The sequence below is a fragment of the Lepisma saccharinum genome, chromosome 1 (assembly GCF_977018435.1).
Source record: "Lepisma saccharinum chromosome 1, izLepSacc3.1, whole genome shotgun sequence".
NCBI classification, from domain to species: domain Eukaryota; kingdom Metazoa; phylum Arthropoda; class Insecta; order Zygentoma; family Lepismatidae; genus Lepisma; species Lepisma saccharinum.
The window spans coordinates 140,613,144-140,632,921 of record NC_139229.1 but is presented as its reverse complement, the minus strand read 5'-3'; the positions used below and the strand labels follow the sequence as shown (position 1 = coordinate 140,632,921).

General features: G+C 40.3%; 2 protein-coding genes across 6 annotated transcripts in view; one reads left to right on the top strand and one right to left on the bottom strand.

Moving 5' to 3' along the window:
• The window catches only part of LOC146001745 (protein unzipped-like), a 40,399-nt gene extending 21,855 nt beyond the window's left edge, over window positions 1–18,544 (top strand). The window contains exon 2 of the mRNA XM_083139458.1: window positions 15,362–18,544. Coding sequence (XP_082995584.1) covers window positions 15,405–16,802 — 1,398 coding nt within the window. The 5' untranslated portion in view covers window positions 15,362–15,404 and the 3' untranslated portion in view covers window positions 16,803–18,544. The remainder of the gene's footprint in view (window positions 1–15,361) is intronic.
• Window positions 1–19,778, bottom strand: part of Miga (mitoguardin) — a 563,944-nt gene that overhangs the window by 303,123 nt on the left and 241,043 nt on the right. The window lies entirely within an intron of this gene.

Below are 19,778 nucleotides of genomic sequence, written 5' to 3'. Positions count from 1 at the left end.
AGAACGAACCTAGATCATAAACAGCAACTTTTATGATAATTAGCTGATACATGCTCGTGACGTAAAAGCTTCAACGAATTAATGGATCGTTTCGCGTTTACAGGCAATAGTTTAAGTGCAGTCATACACTTCGTGCAATTTCAGGTTGCCGTGACGCGTAATGTGAATTACCTGTTGCTGCGTAATTTCCTGCACGGAGAAAGTCACCTGTTGGCTTTGAAGGTCAGCTGAACAAACAGCTCTTGCTCAGAGAGTCAGTGTAGAATATTTGCAACTGTCAAAAATTAAACAGTGACTGCTTTGTTTTAAGGTGCTACTCAGGAAAGTTGATAACATTATCTTTCTGCCGTGAAGTTGCCGCACTTCCGTGCAAACTGTCGACATCTCCGAAATTAATCCAAGCTGCAAATGTGAAATTAGGTGGAGTGAGACATCTACTTACAAATATGTTTATCCGACGCAGATTATCGCAATTGGTGACTATGGGATACAAAGTACAGAAATCAAATAGGGCTTCAACACACAAATTTCTAATTCATGTGTCATTATTCTTAATTGGCTCGTCTATTTATTTATTTGAGTCAACTGTTGACTCATTCGAGAGTCACTGATTACTCAGATTACACAAGCAAAGACCTATAAAAAACTAGTTTAGCACAATTGAACTCTCAAGCTATGTTCAGAGCAGTATGTTCAGCTCCAACTAGTTTATTACGGACTCATTACTGCAACATTAAGAGTACAGGCAGCTAAAGCGCAATCGACAGCTAGAGAGTTGCACACGGTGTGATGGAAAGTGGATACGGGACTCAACGGGAAATTAGGCCTCGAATCAAGATGCTTGCGAGTCGCTACAGTTTATCCGCGTTTCGGCAGCCGCTTAAGCATACTTCTCAAAAGCTGTCTGCGAGGCAATTAGTATCGCCGGAAATGCGCCAACAGGGATGTCATCGCCCATCGTCACCTTCCATCCCCAGTCTATGCGAAAACTTTTCAGCTCGTTCTTTGGGAGAAAGAGAATCTCAGTCAACGGCTCCCTCCGAAAAGTTCCAAAATCTTCTTACGAACTGTGAAGGAATTGTTTATTTTCGTCTGCATACTTAAAATAAGTAGTTCTTGCACGTTACTAACAGTTGGAGCCGAGCCATTGAGGTCAGCAGCATCTGTTGTTGAAAACGCCTATTATCAGGAACAAAGCTTCTATTTTAATTTTAGTAAAATAATTCTATGTAGGAATCTCTGCGTTACTGGGATATGTACAATAGTTTCAGGGTACAAAAAACCTAATTCGCAGTGTATGCAAAGATTTTCACAATAATTTCTAAACAGATCCACTTTCTTCAAGTCTTCAAGTTTGAAATATCACCAAAGTTATCTTATTTCCGAAAAAAAACTTGTAGCTGAGACAAATCCAACATTGTGAGCCATTGAAGATTCCACTGGACACTGGAGCTGCCTAGGTAATGTCTTGATTAGGATCATCGTAAAATGTAAATGGCTTTATCGTAAGATAATGTGTTGTTAATTGTTTTTGACTAGAAACAGAGAGCAGAGTGAGAAAGAGAGAGAGAGAACGATAGAATAGAGTGACAGAACGAAACATAATAGAAGCGCGCGAGAGAAAGAAATAAAAGAAACGCGAGAGAGAAAGAAGGATATGAAACTAAAAAGGTAGTAGAAGAAATAATCAAAGAGACAGAAGAACGGATCGAGGGGGGGGGGGGGGCAAGAAAAAATAGATTCCAAGTCTCAGAAAAAGAAAAGAGAGAAAAGGAACATGAGAAAACAGTACAAGTAAAGAAAGGCAAACAAACATCTAGGCAAAAAAGAGAGAAAATGTATTAATAAGTAATTTTTCCATGTACCAAGTGGCTTGACCCTCACCACCAACACCAGGGTTTGAGCATCCATGTTTTAAACGTTAAATTAAGAAAGGCGCTCCACTTCCCACTTACTATGATGCGCCCGCTGTTCAAGCATGCCACATGCAGTCCGCGGAACAATGCATTACAGACTTCCAATCTGTGCAAGGACGCCAAATCCCAATTCAAAAGACCTCTTGGACGTCCTCCAGAGTCCCACGACCTTGCAAGAGCAATGGCATCTCGTTCCGGTCCACGTGTGATCCATTCTCTTCTTCCCCGAAACGATTCCATATTTCTTCACGATGTTCCTAAATAATTACACACGGAGTCCATCATAAATACGTCAAGAAAAGTAAAAGACCGCTTTTTATATGTTAATTCGAACTTCCTCGAAAACGGCCGGCGCATCCATATTTGGTGTTAGCACACTTGTAGCGTCCTTTGAGGGATGCGTATGATAATTTCTTGTGGTTAACAAGGGTGATAAGCGTGCATAACAATAAGCAAGTCTTCCCAATCACTTCCCAAGAAATTTTTATTTTAATACAGCCTCCTCCTCGAAGAAATGCACGGAACCTCTAATTTCGTGGGAGTAGACAGGTTGAAAAGGCCACGAACCCTTTCATATTTTTCACTTGCCACTTTAACAAAGAAACATGGATGGCCTCCTGGGTTACCTCGAGTACCTATATATTGCCATGTTGTACCTGCGTAACCTGTTATTACTAGTAGTCACGTACAAACTTGCCTCTTCAAAATTATCATCTTTTACTACTCAGTATCTCTCCTGTAACAGTCTGCACATAAATATATTTACAATGATGCACTCACTAAATTTACCAATTTAATTGTCAAGCTATATAGCATTAATCATGAGCATGATAGGTACTAATATTGGGGCGGATCAGGATAACTTCATACGCTTCATATCTGTTGCCTATTTGTACAAGGTTACCTCATTAATCGAAATTCGTTTAATTGAGTCATAGTAAATTGTCTGTTTATTTCCAGAGGTTGATTAGAAGTCGAACTTAAAACATTAAGACCTCTTGTTACTCAATGTTCATCATCATGACGAATATTTCCACTACCGAAAAAAATACCAATTTCGGCGCTGTTCCCTTCAGTATCTATCTATCTTTTTTAGGTTCTTACGATCATATTAACAGATACTATGGCAGAAAGATACACTCTGATTGTTATCTATTGCCGTTCGATGCAGGCGCCTCACTGTTTACACTTCATAAGTATTTTTTCTTTATTTTGAACACGATGGAGGAAAATCTCAAATGTAGAATTGATGCTTTTTTATTTTAAGGAATACGTTATTGTATGTCGCGCAGATATAACAGTCATGAGGATGGGAACAGGATGCTCCCATATAGCATAGTGGTTAACGATGGCACCTTGGAATCAACAGTTCGGCTCAATCACCGGTGGTTCGGACCCAGTTCTTGTATCAGTGCATGAAATCGACTTAAAACAAATTTTCGGGAGACAGAATGATGATTGCGAAAGAAACAACATGCTAGTATGCACGTGTTGTTCGGGATACATGTCAACAGTTGTGTCCTTTTATTAAATTCCAAGTAAATGTAATTGAAAGAGACTGAAAATGAAACTGGGCACACCACGCCAGTAAATGCCTTTAAGACCATACGCAAGCACAATAGTGCAGTGAAGAAGAAAAAAAATAGAACCACGGACAATGAGCTTCTGCCTGTGACGAAGCAGAATCGTTGCTGATCCAAACCTGATCACGAATCGAAGCGCCTGTTGTAATTTCCAATTCGTGCCCAAAGCCCTGGCACGTCTAAGGCTGATTCTTTCCAAGTCCTTTCAGTAATCGAATGGAAATTCCTGTGAAAAGTGTACGCGAGGAGGGAGGGATAGGGTTGGTGAATGTTTGTGTGCGGCTGTTGCCATGGCGACCACTGCGATGGGGAGATATTCCCCCCCTTTTAGCCAGACAACACGCTCGACGAACTGTGGCGAAGCGAACCTTCCAGAGTCCGCCGAAGGGGCGGTTGTTGCCATATGCCTCCACGCTTGTTCAAATAGTAATAATAGTAGCTCTGAAATATAAAGGAGGCACTCCGTTTAATGAAAGAATGGGAGTCGGGAGATGTGCAGGACTAAGGACATTTACAAACTACCTCAAATAAGGGGTACGCAGATACTGATACTACAAGAGAAAACTTCCGCATTCCTCTCACTATAACAACGGTGTTATGTGTATAAACATGAATACGATGAAGGACTTTCGAACTGAGTTCAGGGGCGAACTTCTGATTGTATATCGATAATCCTAATGCTTGGTACGAAGCAGGGCTTATAAAAATCGAGATTATAATGAGACCTTTCGAGATTTATCGAAGCGAGGCCAATTACTACACGATCTCTTCAGACAAATCAAGTGGTTATCTACTTATACTTACAAATATATATATATATATATATTCTGGATAAAATCTTGTTTTTCGGGGACCCTTTTAGCTCCGAAACGAGGTGGCCCCCAGAAAGATGTTTCATGAAACACCTCTCTACGCTGTAAAAGTTTGTGCAGTGATTGTGTATGTTGTCTACTTCGTGACTCGTGACAAGACCGAGAACGAGACACCCATTTACTAATCTGAGACAAGACGGAGAATCTGCGAAGGCTCGTCTCGATATCATCCCAGCCTAGATATTATTTTACATTATGATTTTGCGCCTCCTTTTGACTAATCGCGACGATGAGTGATTGTATGGTGAAGTTGATGAAGGGGCATTCACAAAGAACACACATCCCCAGGCCAGGATTCGAACCCGGGACCAATGGCGTTGTAGCGCGCTGTGCTAACCACTCCGCTACGGAGGTCGGTACAAAGATGATGATGTGATAAAAATAATGAACCCTAACAAAGAAATATCTGTTCCTAGATTCTAACCCGAAACTTTCTGTAACGTACGTAAATCTACCAAACATTTGGATAACACATAGGATAAGAACTTACTAACGAGTTTCCAGGTTCTTCAGGAACATCTAAATGCTCTTAGCAATGGTAACTTCAGTTCGGGCGATTGGCATAGGTATTTTCAAATGTAGAAGATATCCAGCACTATCATGAAAAAGGATCGTTCCATATTTTGTCCAAACTGTGTACATACGTTGATGCAGAGAAAACACTGCATATAGGTTAAACACTCGAACGCAACGAATTCCAATGCGCACTACCCGTGTCGTAGTGATCAGTGCTCTCCTTCCATGGACTTCTGTGGTCTTTGTCCAATCTGATATCAAAATCGTCATATTTGTTTTTAGCGACAGCATTTACTTGCTACTGTAGCTCCATAAGTTCAGATTTTAGGTCAAAAGCATAAATATATTTATCTTCTATTCTCACCAAGTGTACTGTCCGACACTATCTTATTTAGTTCATGTATACTTGCTTGTGTTTCATCTTTCAATTCCAGGAAGTCCCCGGTAGCGTAATCAAGTGATTCGGCCACATGACAGTTGGTTTGGATTTCACTTTACGTTGTAATTCCAGTTCCGATTATTTCACCTGTACATCCTGCCGACTTTAACTTTGACAAAGCTTTTCAAAGTCATGAATGTGTATTTTAAAAAGTCAGGAAGAGAAAACGAGAACGCAGCAAGAATTTGAATTCTACTACTATTAAAATGCTGCTGGTTATAGTGATACAATGGCCTAAACATATTGAATATCAATCCTAAATTGGCTACTATTGTTATTGCACATTTGGATTCTTGACTTCCAGTTCCTCACAAATTTAAAGTAAATTTTTTAAAAAATATCGCATTAAGTTAGATAAGACATGATAACGTTGCGAAATACCAACGCCGGGTCTCTTTCGTGATGTCGAATGGAACTCGGCGGATTCGGTTTCTACCGTTTCGCATGGTCCACTGCAAACCACTCTTTCCTGCCTATTATGCTGTCCGTCCTGTTATGCCACCCAAGAGCAGTTTGCACTTGCAGGAACAGGTTCTGCGACATTGCATACCTCGTCGTCTGGTTTCGCAATGAATGAAATGCACGGGCAGACCTGCTCCCTTCTATTCTGTGACAGAATTTCGCATTAAAGCTACCAGTGCGTCCACGGTAGCCTTGCTTCTTCAACGGTAGTTAACTTGTTTCTTTGGAAACCTTAGTCGCAGATATTACCGTTATTTTCACCACAGAAAGCTAGTCATTTCTTCTCCGTTACTGCGTTCTCCCTCATGGTGGGATTTAAATCTGGGACCATTTGAGATGAAACGATGCTGAGATGTTTACGCAGTCATCCACATTTTGTCCAAACCGTGTTTAGTCTATATTTTTTGGACATTAAGGGATGAAATCCACACCTGATAATAAAATCTTTAAAATTTAGTAATTTAGGGATGAAGAACGTAGGGAAGTGATCATGACCAATGTTCTGATCACGATCGCTCCTGTAAATTTAGACCACCTACTTGGAGAACTTGCTTGGGGTTGCATTTCAGCGAAGTCATCGTCTTTGGGGACTGCAGACCAAGGATCGTATTTTGCCCATGTTTCGTGGCTCAAAATTATGTAATGTAAACTGAGATAATAACTTGAAATACAGTATTTATAACCCAAACTTGAAATACAGTATTTATAACCCATTAGTAGTACTACTTAAAACAACTTTCCTTGGTAAAGGAAAGAAACACAAGAAACTAATCTACAAGTGGTTCCAATTTTCTACTTGGATACATTACAGTCTTCGTGGGTGGAGTTTCCTTGTATATGTTGGAGTACTAATCCAACTTGCATTTTAGCGAAAACGATAGTTGCATTTCTGTGTGGCATATTTTCCGTAAGTTATGCCTGCTGCAATTATCGTAGCCTCCAAGATTTTGAGCTAAAATGTCCATTGTGAGACCTTTGCATTGCATTTGAGACCCTATTATAGATTATGTGCATGTATGTCCAATTTAAGGAATAAACTGTAATAACAACAAAAGTTTGGAAATGACACTTGTCGCAGCCGATGTGTGGAAGAGGATACCAAGAAAAGAAGGAATGTGTACGTTTTATTCCGACATGCTCGTTAATACGGTATGCACATACACAAAAAAAGTAAAGTTTGACGTCACAGTTCAAGGTGAACAGCAAAACGTGTCTCAAGGACAGCCAATGCCCTCGTGTCCCCAGTTGGAAGTCCCCTTCGGATCTGACATGTTTTACAGCGTTCTGCCTAATATTATGTATGTAAATATGCAGTTTTATTCTTCGTGGGAATACATTTAGCACGTATGACCACCTAGGATTGGGTACTTTTAGAAAATTTATATACCTTTTAATATTACCATTATATGTCACTCTACCTATATGTATGCGTGTGCGTGAATTCCATTGCACGAAGACTACAGAATATTAAAAATTCTTCAATATTTTCTGGGCAAAATCTAATTTTCTTCGCTGAGAAGCACGAATAATAAATAAGGATTATGCAACAGTCATTTTGCAGTTTAGTACAGCAATTATAAGGCTGTAATAGAGGAAGTGGATCATTATAATAAGAATTAGTGTCCACTTGATATGCAGCAAGTATTATCTTACAGAACAAGAAAAACAATCCCATGCATCCTTTCCTGATGAATATTTACTCATGCGCTGACGAAATGGATCCAAATCAAAGATTTGCATTTCGTAAATATGGGCGAAGAACGTAGCTATGTTTGGACGTTTATGAAGCTACATGAGTGTCTTCACTCGGTATTCTGACACTACCCTATCCATTATATTTGAAAGAACCACTGCTTTACTGCTTGTTATGAGCAAATTATCACAGAAAGCTAAGGAAGGTTTCTTCTCCAGAATGAACAATCCGGTTCAGCACCGACAATTACAATGCGAGTGCCGGGATTCACGTAAATCATTTTCGAAACAGGTACAGCAAGGTTGGAGCTTCTTGCACAAGAGAACGAATGCAAAACTCAAGTGGAACTGAGGTTTATTGCACGTGCGATTGCTTATGTAGTGCAGGTGTGTGGCGTACTCAAGCTCTTGAACTTGGAATCTTCGGTAAATATGGATCTACTGTTTCCATTCTCAATCATCGGCGCTCATTTTGCTGCCAAGCAATGTGGAATTTGATTTTTTGGGTCTTTGATTTCTTCTCAGTGCAGTCTCACCATGGAAGAATGGTTTTAAAGAATTATACTGCTGAAGTGTGTTTCAAAGTGCAATATAATGTAAGATTTTTAACAATTAATAAATCTCCATGATAGCTTCGTCATAGGAGAGTAGACCAAAAACAGACATTTTCAATAGTGTCAAAAAAAAATGTAATCGTGTTCTCGAACATAAATAAACTTATGTTTTTTGACATCGGAAACGTATTAAGGAGCGTATTAAGATGAAACTGTAAAGAGAATCATAACTTGCACTCTTCCATTATATTAGGGTCGATCCAGTGACCTGCATTTCCTATTTCCTGGTTAGCTGTCACCACTACCTCTAGAACAACCCTAACTGTAAAGGGACGTCTAAAAACCTAAATGACTTATTATGGCTGTAGCTTCAAGCTAAACGAGTTTAGGAGGTTGACACTCGTACCAAAAGACAGCAAGTACAAAACTTTCACGGGCAGGACGTTAAAAAAATTAAAATAAAAAAGTGGCACTTTTTCCCTCCTTCAAAAGAACTTGAGAGGAGCTTTGGGTCTCCAACCCTATTTGACGATCCTGAGAAGTAGACTGTTGTGGAATGCTTACATTTCCATCGGGTGAAAAAGGTGCAAGCATTCTCCTGTGGCTTTTCTTCTTTCCATAACCACTTTCACTCTTCTCATCTTTGACGTACGAGAGGTCGTTGCCCTCGACTTTTGCCATTAAGGTTTTACTCATGGGCGCTGAAGAGATCATTAATTTTCAACAATGGTTTGTTTTACTTTTTTAGTGTGGGAGGATGTGCCTCAGCTACTTTCTAAAAGACAAAGAATAAAACTAAACAAAGCTTTTGTACCTGACAATAAGATGGACTTATATGTTTATAAAACAGTTCTTACGAGAATAGAGCATAATCATGGAGAAGGGACTAGTTTCATAGGAAGTCACAGAGACGTAAAAATGATATTGTCATACCTGATAGGAAAAAACGCCACACAAACACAACCCTTCGTGTAGACGTTACTTGTTTCTATGAGGACAACAGATAAATCAAAGTTATTCGTCCAGCAAATGATTCGAATAGTCTGGTTTCGATCCTCGAATCGATTACGTCAAGAATGGACATCACACTTTTGTGAAAATCCACACATCAGCATAGTTTTGCATGTCTATTTTTATTTTGTTTCTATATTGCGCCGCTTTTCGGCCACTTCCATTTAATCGCGATCTTAAGGATGAATGATGCTATCAAATTAATGACCACCCAGCACAAGGCCAGGACACGAACCCGGAAACATCTGTGGTGTCATCATGAGTCGACCAGCCAACACACTCGATCACCAAGGCGGCTTTGAATAACTGTTGTGAACTGAACTTGCACTCTGATTATTTTTGGTAGCTTTCCGTTTTGCGTGTCCAAAATAACACAAAAGGACAATTAACATTGTCATCGGAGATGCAACTATTTTCTATATTTTATGGAACTCGCACAGCGCCGATGAGCCTCTCTGCAGACTTCAAAACGTTTGCCCCTTTGAAGCCATCTCGTGGGAGCAGTCGCTACTCCTCAATCCGCCTATGGCTACAACTTGTTAATTTAGTGCTACATTTAACTAAAATGCCCTTTGGACCTCGCACTAAACTAAAAGTTTTGCATAAATCCACGATGAAGAGAGAACATAAAGGTTTGCATGAAAGCACATCTTCCCTGCGTCCAGAGTTTTCCTCTTTTGAAAAGCTTGGATGCACAGGACGTCGAGGTTGCTTTGCCGTTTTAAGGCTCTCTGGTTTGAACGTTTTCCTCGAACCGGGGTAAACTGCTCACCTTCTTTCCTGGGCCTGCCGTCAGCAGACGTTGAAGGAGGGGAAAAAGCGGAGCGTAGGAAACTCTACTTGAGGCAAAGCAACATACATCGCATCGACCGTTAGTTTCCGTGAATTCGCATTTAATAAGACATTTTCAAAGGCACGCGAAGGTCTCGGTCACTCTGTGTCTATGCCAGCCACATATGACCCCAAGCTGTGCCTCCGAGATCTCGAAACTAATGGAGCAAGTGTCTTCAGTGCTTCTGTAAATGATCACAATTATAATTACCTGATTCTTCAATAAAAATAGTGCCGTATTCTTGTCTTGCCGGTACACATAAACAGTATTTGGATTTCGCAAAAGTTTTGGAAATACGAGTGATGGAAAGTGAAGCAGTGACAACTAAATTTCTGGATACAAGGATTTAATAGTATCTATTAGTACAAGGAGCTAAACTACTATCTCATCCATCATTCTTTTCAAAAAGTAGATTTGACCGTGTCGATGGGAGAGTGCTAGAGCCACCATGTGTCCAACGAAATTTCAGTTTCGAATCCCGTTCTGGATTGGTGCTTTTTGTGAGCCTCCACCCCCTCCCCTCATCAGTTTCAGTCAATTAACTTTAATCCTCCCTATTAACCAAAAGTGGTAGAAAAGCGACGAAAAAAATAAAAACAGTAAATTTTTTATCATTACAACGATGCTGATTGCTTGACAAAAATTTGCACTGATAATTTAGGCAATTTGTGTGTAATATACCTGTAAACTTTAGCATGTTACATATGTGCTTTGACCTTTAATATGATATTTTGAATTAATAAGACCAGCATTTTCGGTATGTAGGTAGCAACGGTTATTATAGTGACTGGTTGGAGTTGGAGCTAACCACTAGCAGTGTGCATCCACCAGAAATTGAACTGCGACTCTTCTGATTACAAATTTGTGTAGCGCCCGTGATGAAACCGAACTTTGTATGTATCACCTTGTAAAAAAATGTACATATCGCTAACAAACTAGAAAAAGGTACTTCATATAATATTCTATTTTATATATTACTACCTATTATACTAAACAATAAGAAGCTAAATGAAAAATACACTTAAACATTGGTTTTATATTAAGTTTTACCATTGTTTTGATATGCTAACAAAACGTAATGTTTCATTTATGCGTAAATCGCGTGCGCTCTCAATATATTATAATTTGTAATGAACACGCACAATGGCCCTCAAAGGCATTTTCCGTGTCAAGAATTCTCTCTCAATATACTACTAGGGAACGACACGAAAATGACACCAGTCTGTAGTCCCAGGAAGACCACGCTATATATAGGACAATATAACTCTTTTTTGGCCCTGTAATTAGTGACAATATCGCCGGTCAACTTGAGTAATGTTAAAATAACACAGACAAATTGTCGCAATCAACATACTTTGAACCCCAACAGTCTAACACGCTCCGTGTGGTTGAGTTTACACCAAAATTTAGTACGGTGTGCTTACACCGTATAAAGGATAAAAGACCAATATTCTAGAGATTTGATCCCTGGAACCGCGCCGCAATGCCTCGAATGCCGGCGTTCACAAACGAAAATCGAGGCGTTAAGGTTATGTCAACGAAGAGAAATGCTACCGGAATTTGAGCAATGTTGCGCCGTGGCTTGGACATTCCAGCAGAATCAGCATAATCAATCACGGGCAACTGCGTGGTAAAACCTGCTTCACGTCCCTGAAGGCATTCCGGTGTCTGCGATTTCAGCGGGAGAAAATTGTGAACATGGAAACGTAACTTGCTGCTTCCGGACGTTAACCACTGTGGTCAGAAGCGGCTAATAACCACGTCTCGGCAGGCGTAAGGCAACAATATTCAATCAGCGCATAAGAACTTTGCCTCGTTATGCCTTTGCCACTTTCACCGGCGCATCCATTGGCGATTACCGAAATGAAAGTGAGCAATTACATGCGTTGAGATTTTCCTCTCGAGCTATTGCACACGTTTGCATCGCTCTCGTTTTGCTTTCCAAATAATTTTGCTGCTTCTAAAAGAGTTTTACGGAAGTTCACGAAAAGACTAGTGTTTTGTTAACTACTCCGTTTCTTGATATCGTACGATCAACTTTGTTCTTTTCCCAGAAAATAACTAGTATTAGCCGACACCAGGGTCAATACTTGCAAAAATGATAAAAGCAAAACGAAACTCTTTAATACGAATTCTCTGATGCATCTTCAATCATATAACCAGTGCCGTACGAAGAGTTCTTACTTTGGATGAAGCTACTACACACACTTAATTTTAGAATAGCGGCATGTGATCTTTTTATGGGTACGTCTCCCATCGGCATTTCTTAATCAAACGCTAAAAGGTTGATCAATCAGTCAGCACAGCTTCGTCTCGTCTTTTGAATGAAGAAACTAATCCGGTTCTCAGTCTTGTATCGAGTTGCAACAACCTGTGTCGTTCTTGGTCTCGGAATACAAAATCTCGATTTCGTCTCGAGCTTCAATTCCATCCGTTTCGATCTCGTCTCGGGTTTGAAACTGTAATCTTGGTACCATCCGTAATCTAGGGTTCCGATCCAGGCTGAGGTACGACCTTTTGTGCTTCCCGACTATCCTATCAATTCTTCGCCCATCTTGGAGTTAGCGATTAACATGCGGACATAGAAAAATATGACTAAAAATAACCAAAATAATCACGAATATTGCATTTTACATGTAGTAGAACTAGTTCTCCAGAAATACAGTAAAAACACATAGTTTAAGGATTCTGCGATTGCATCGTATCCTGAGCGAAGTACCCAACGACCGACAACACATGTTTGCATTCACTCATCCGGAGACACGCGTGGAAACTACGTTTTTCTGGACGGAAATAACTTGTCCCGTCTTTGGGGGTTGGGGGTTCTCCTTCCTTTATCATCATCCGTGACGGTCAAGGTTCGATAGCTTGTTTCCACATCCATCTTGAACCTGAATTTTTTTTTCGCTGTTTCCGCCGAGGGAGGCTAGTTTCGCGAGTCGCTGATGTGTGGCTATAATCGTCTGCTGAAAGCCATGATCAGGTTCCGGGAGTGCATTCCTTTTTTATGTTGTTGTTCTTTCGCCACCTCGATTCGGCTGCTGCTAGCTAAAACTCAGGGTTCTCATAACGTAGGTAATAGAATGCACAACGATAGTTACAATGACCATACCAACAGCCTACTCTATCCCTAGACCCCTTTGCGAAGAGGGTGAAAGTTGAAGGGGAATATAATAAACCGTTGAACTCTAAACGAAGCTTCTGTAGGAGAAATTAAATTAATGGCGTCTTGGGCATCGACTATAATCTGAATTATTCACAAAAGTTGTAATATGTAGTTAGAAATATAGTAGGTCACATAACGAGAGTGATTTGTTTACTTTTGTTTTCTCCGACTCCTGAGACGCCATCAAAATCAAAATAAAGCAAGAAAATTATGAGAAAGATACTCAATCTACAACTTCTAAAGATAACAGTAGATTAAATACAGTACCTGGCGTTAGATTCCCAAGAAGAACGTAAATTTTGCAAAGCAATTTAAGAGATTCGGCAATTTTCATTCAGCATTTTTACTCGACGATAGTTTACTGCTAATTTACTTGCGATAAATTTATCCACATGAGACCAACTTGTCTACGATTTTCTTTTAATTGTACGGATATTTATAAATATTGTAGATTCTAAAAGCTGCTTGGAGTAAATGGGTCCCATAGTGTTACTTCCGGTTGATTTTTAACGCGCGATCGATATCTGGACGAGAAAATTAGCACAGTTTTCTTGTAATTTGTATGGAAATCATTTAAAACGCCAGCAGGCGAAACAATTTTGTAAATACCTTCCTTTGTACTTCCACAACGTTCTGAATATTGTATACGTCACCCAGGTAACACGAAACGAATATTTACATTTCCTAAAGGGCTTGAATGCTCGGGTGGTTTCCATTGTGGGGAAACGCAGGCAGCACAATGCGACCTCGGTAAAGGAGGGAGAGGAAGACCTCTTACGTTTAACGGTCCAGATGCGCCAGGCCCCGTCTCCGACAATGATCCTCGACCCCATCCCCTACCCTCATCTCCTTGTGTTGAGGTGCACGTGAAGGTACTGGAGCAATCAAGGTGCAACGGTCGTCTCCCCTCCAACCCGAGAAGCAGCTGCCGATGCCGAATCAGATGTTATCAGCTCGCGTGATGCTGCACTGACATGCCACACTTCACAGGATTAAGTACGGAAATATCACTTGAGAGGTTGCTACAGTTTTTCTGCCAGTGTTCCGCTCCACAGGATGTTTAATTGCGTTTCACAGTGGTGGATCTGGTCCCACTTCAGCGTAGTGATGATACCGCAAGTACGCCAGCGTTTTCACATCTTTTTCTTTTCCTTTTCCAAGGAACAAAAAAGCAGCAGCAGCAATCTCTACATTAAATCATGTTATGTTTGTTCCGAGCCATGTATCGCCAATTAACTTGGCTACAAATTTATACACGTATCCAGATACACATGCTTTTGATGAACAAGTGTCTAAAAAAAACATGCACGTGCTTTGCATAAAAAAGAGCGTAATGCAAATAGTGATGGAATGAAATTCAGTATTCGCCACGCTTCTCACTCGATATTTAGAGAGAGCCACTGCGGCCTACACCCTAATATAGTTATCGGGCACGTTCGCAAATCAAGGTTCGAAGCTTGGCCACCTAATGAGCTCTGGAGTACATTCATCCCTTACCAACATTCAGCTGACCGTATTAAGACAGATAATTTGTATGTTACTATACCGGGATTCGCTGTATTACATATTTCATCTTCAACCGTCTCTATACCGAGAATCTTTTTTTTTTTTTAAAAAAATGATCAATAACTTTACTTCCACTGAGGTAGACTGGCATAGGTACAAAATGCAACTGGCTTGTTTCATAATGTTTATTTTACAGTTCCCTTAAAGAGCAAAGTAATACTTGTTACAAGATGGAACACTACTATTTTCTCTGAATTTGTTGTGTTTTAGCATTAAAAAATTATGAAAGATGAAACTTAATTGCGAAGTATCAACTATAAACGATATCGGATTACCGTAATAGCATTAAAATATTATTGTTATTACATTTATTTAATGTAATGTTGTTGAATTACCTTCCAAAATGTTATTCTTAATTTAACACGAATTATCTACAGAATTTGTCTAATGCATTCGGCATAACGTAACATCCTTGTGAGCTGAGTGTATATGTACTTTTTTATTTATCTCGAACTAATATTTTATCATATAATTTCTATTATGTAACTCTGCAACGTGTAGATCAATCTCCTTTCATAATCTCGTATCATGCCTAGAATCTGACTTCGACATGTTATGGTAACTAATGGTAAAGATACGATATATAAGCATCCAAATGAACAAAAAAATATTTTGTTTATTGATTCAATTATTATAAAGTTATATGCTACATTTGGCGTCCAGAACTGTCAAATATTCAATAAATTTTATGCTGTATGTTTACCAAAAAAATTAACCCGTGTACTTAATGGCCGATGTTCTTTTATTTGCAGAAGATTTCGACAGAAGGGAGCAGCAGCAGCGGCAACCTTCAATATGAAGATCCTATACTCCGCCATTCTCCTGTCCTTTATGGCCAGCATCGTCTGGGCAGATACCAGCGTGCACATACGCTCAGAATACAGCCAGCTTGTCACATCCAGTACCCTGCGTTGGGTGAACGGTCACGATGGATCCACGCCTCCTGGAGCGGTTCGCGGCGACGTTGAAGGCGACGAAGAGAACGAGGAAGACAACAACCATCACCCGGTGTACGTCTGCAGGGCCAGGCACAACGGGGATTGGCTCCCAGGTAAACTGAACGGCACGTTCTGTTACGTGAGCTTGCTTAACAACGCCTTCAAGTACAACAAATACGAAGTGCTCGAGAACGTGGAAGATGCCGCCAAGCTGAACTGGGTGGAATGGGACAAGTACAACACGTTCAAGATCCCCAAAGGAGTGGTTGCCGGAGGAGACACCTTTGTCGCCAGGACGGTGGACGGAGGGAAGGTCACTCTAGGGAAGCTGGATCTCAACGACGGAGGATTCGGACGAATCACGTACATCAGCGAGCACGGAGACGAGCAGGAATCTTTCAAAGGAGAGGTGCTCGTCGAGAGCGAGCCCAACCGCTACGAGATGACTTCCATCAAGTTCAACTCTCGCCGCATGAAGATCCACAGGGAACCCCGGCTCTTGGCGGAGACGACCCTCAGAAACGACGACACGGAGGTCATGAAGGCTAACACCGTGCTGGAGTTCGACACCGAGTACTCCCTATACTGGGGACAGGGACGCTCCATCCTGAAGGGCCTGCCGACGAAGATCGTCCACCCTAACAACAGCGTGTCGGAGATCAAGTGGGGTGTTCCCGAGACGTCCGGAGGCAAGGGCGTCCACGTCGTCTCCGACACCTTGGAACCCGACACCGCCGTCAACATAACCCTCCGCGGGAACTACACCGTCACCGAAGTGCCTTACGTGGCGAAGCTGAAGTCCTTCTACGAGGACGCCACCACCAAGACCAGGAGCATCAACGGGACTCGCAGGGAAGTCGCCATCCTGGACATCGCCGCCGAGCACAGCCTCCACTACTTCCTGACGAACGGCACCGTCATCACGACGACGACCACTACCACGACCACGACGACAACCACGACGACCACGACTACCGAGGCGCCCACGACGACCGTCACGAGGCACCGCAAGAACCCGGAGCAGCCTAAGCCCGCTCTCGACGACGCCGTCTCGGACGACCCGGAGAAGCACGAGATGAGCAACCACATAGGGGAGAACCACAGCATGATGTCCGACGAGGCAGAGTTGAAGAAGGAGCAGCAGGTGAAGCACGTGGACCAGCAGAACGGAGCCTCCACTCTCTACCTCCCCCACGCGGCCATCGTCAGCTTCGCGTGCTTAGCGTTCTCTCTGAATGCCATCCGAGTAACATAGAGTGCAGTCAATCCCACACCTTAGCGGCGGCAGCTGAGTGCATTGTGGTGGGATCGTTTGAACTCTGGTGGAAGACCACTCTTGTATAATGTGTATATATTATATAGTGATATTTCCTAAACGATTAGTCAGTCTCCATTGCAAGTAATACGATTATGAAACGGCGAAATATATGTTGAGGAGTTCTTTCCTGTAACTATTGTTGTGGACATATGTAACCCGCTGCTACTACAGTTTTTTCTTCATTCAAAGCATGGTATCGTGTGACTGAAATGAAGTGTACAAAGACATTCGAATATCGAACGTGCAGTTATCTTAACGCGCAGGGGACTGCCGGCGGTTGAAACTGGCGTATTAGCTTTAATTACAGATACTAAATCGGGAGGCAAACAAGACATTTTGCGGAAGTGAATCTTTTGTAATATTTCAAATGGATCAGCAGGGGGAAAATGAGAGACTGTTTACATGCTTGTACATAGAGTGAATTTTTTACAGTGCGCTAAAAAAGGGACAGTGAGAAGTAAATACTTTGTGTAGTTGTTTCAAATATGAAACTGTGTAGTACAAATGTGTTATATTTTCATGTAGTTTAATATGCTCCATGTGAGTTATTTTTGTGTTGAATTTGATTGGTGCGGTAAGAAGAGCACATCTTTAAGTTTCGAGAAAGAATTTTTTGTTTTTCCTTCATCATATACGATCACTTGGTATTTTTTGTATTTCCTTGTGTTGATACGAAGATAATGCATCAGCTAGTTTCCGGAAGCTTTGTTTTTCTATAAATCAAAGATTAGCATCATCTAGCTTTGAACGTATAAATGAAACTGCATTGAAAGTTTACTGGCCCATTTAAGTTCATTATTTAGGTCAAAATCTTACGTTACCTTTTGGTTCCTTTAAATTATGTCGCACAGAAACGGTAAACAAGACTGACAGTCAAAGCTATACAGAACTCCAAGATGGATTTCTGTAAAACACGTCACGGAAATAGTTCGTTAATCAGATAACATATTTGCAGCGAAATTATGTAGCTATAACACACAATCTAATGAATATTACAATTCTTGAAGTCTATATGTCGCTTCCAGGAGTATATTCAGTAGCATGTACATGCAGTTATTAGCCAGCTAATGTTCATGTATGACACAGTATTACTAATTAAAGCATAAAAGATGCCCTAAGGGTAAGTAACTACAGTAATGTAGGGATAAAAAGTTGTTCCACAAAGTTAATGTTCTGTGATATTGTTTTTGTTCCTCTTAGAGAAGAAAAAGAAATTACTAAGAGTACCGCAAATACCTACATTATAAAAGAGTGCTGCATGTGAACGAACCCACTACAACACAGCATTCATTTTAAAGTTTATAAAACTGGTTGATCAACCTGAAAATAGTTCCAACCAGTAATTGTCAATTAGGAGTGTATCGTATATATCAGTGATTCGTTTCCTCAGGAATGGAGAGCAAATAGGCTCGAATATTGTTTTTTCAAAAAAAAAGTTTTGAAGCCAAGATAATCCTAATAGGCATTTGGTAGTTAAAAAAATCAATATTGTGCAAATTTCTCCTCGCCTCCCCCCGACATGAAGAGTTGCTGAAAGGCTCATATTTTTTTCTGTAAAAAAGTACCTTTTTGTGTGTCAAATGTATTGTACTTTCTGTTTCTCTTCCTGTTGTATTGCAATTTCCATTGTACAAGTTGTAAAAATACTGTAAAATATAAACTATTATCTTACGGAAAAATGTATGCATTTCTTGTTTGTCCTACTGGTTAACACATTGCAAAATTGTAACAACTTATTCCAAAAATGTGAAATGGCTATCTCTCATTCATTGGAACAGTGTGTCAAAATGTTGGATGGCCTGGTTGATAGATTGGATTTTGATAGCTTGATCCTACCTAGGCTTGCTATACGTCCCGGATTTTCCGGGACAATCCCGGAATGATATCATATCGTTTGTCCTGTTTCTTCGGGATGCACAAATGTTCTGGAATCGGTTGGGAAAGAAGAAATGACGAAGACTTTACTTATATTTAATTGTGTAGTATTAAAATGCTCATTTTACTAAACAATCTTAACTGTACATTGAACAGTTAATAATAATAATAATACAAGAGTTATCGAGTTACAAGAAGATACTGCAAATATATGAAGATACTGCAAATATATGAAGATACTGCAAATATATTTGACTTCACGATAGCGGCGCCGTCTGCTAGCAGCACTGAATTTCAGTTGCAAATCTTTTTCATTGCATTGTAAGCTGCTTATTGTAAACAGTCAGTGCTTGGGTGCTTGCTTATCTGTTCAATCAGCAGTTTTCAAAAAAAAGTTTCAACATTGTGAGATAGCAGCTTAGTTCATTATGACACCGAAAAGGAAATGCAAGATTAATGGTATACTTCGAAGTTGATTTCTGTTTTTTTAAGAAGTGTAAAGAATATGATAATGGATATGTACATATACGCACAACTTTGTCGCGTCCAGCACCTCCCCCCCCCCCGTTCCCCAACAAGCTTCCCGTCAGCAGTGGCCCGGATTTTCACTTATGAAATATAGCAACCCTAATCATACCAAAAGTTGACCCCCTCCTTACGTGAACTATATATAGCCTACGCCCATGATCACACCTCATCTCACACTTTCTTGGTATAGTCATGTGTTAACTCATGTTAGACCAAACAAATAAATATAAAAAGAGCTTTTGTTGAAAATAGTATCAAGTTACAATTTGCATAAATATTAATATCAATAAAAATAATCTAAAATACAACAGTGGATAACCTTTGCAGCAAAAATTTAGTGGAAAAGTTTAAGATTATGTAGATTAAATGCAGCTTTATACGAACATACAGAAATAATATTTATTTAATTGCACAAGGTTGCTTCATTATTATTGTAGACATGTTTTAAGCAAGATTTATTCACATATTAGTGTAGAAAGTGCAGGGTTAAACTATGGGCACCGCTTGATC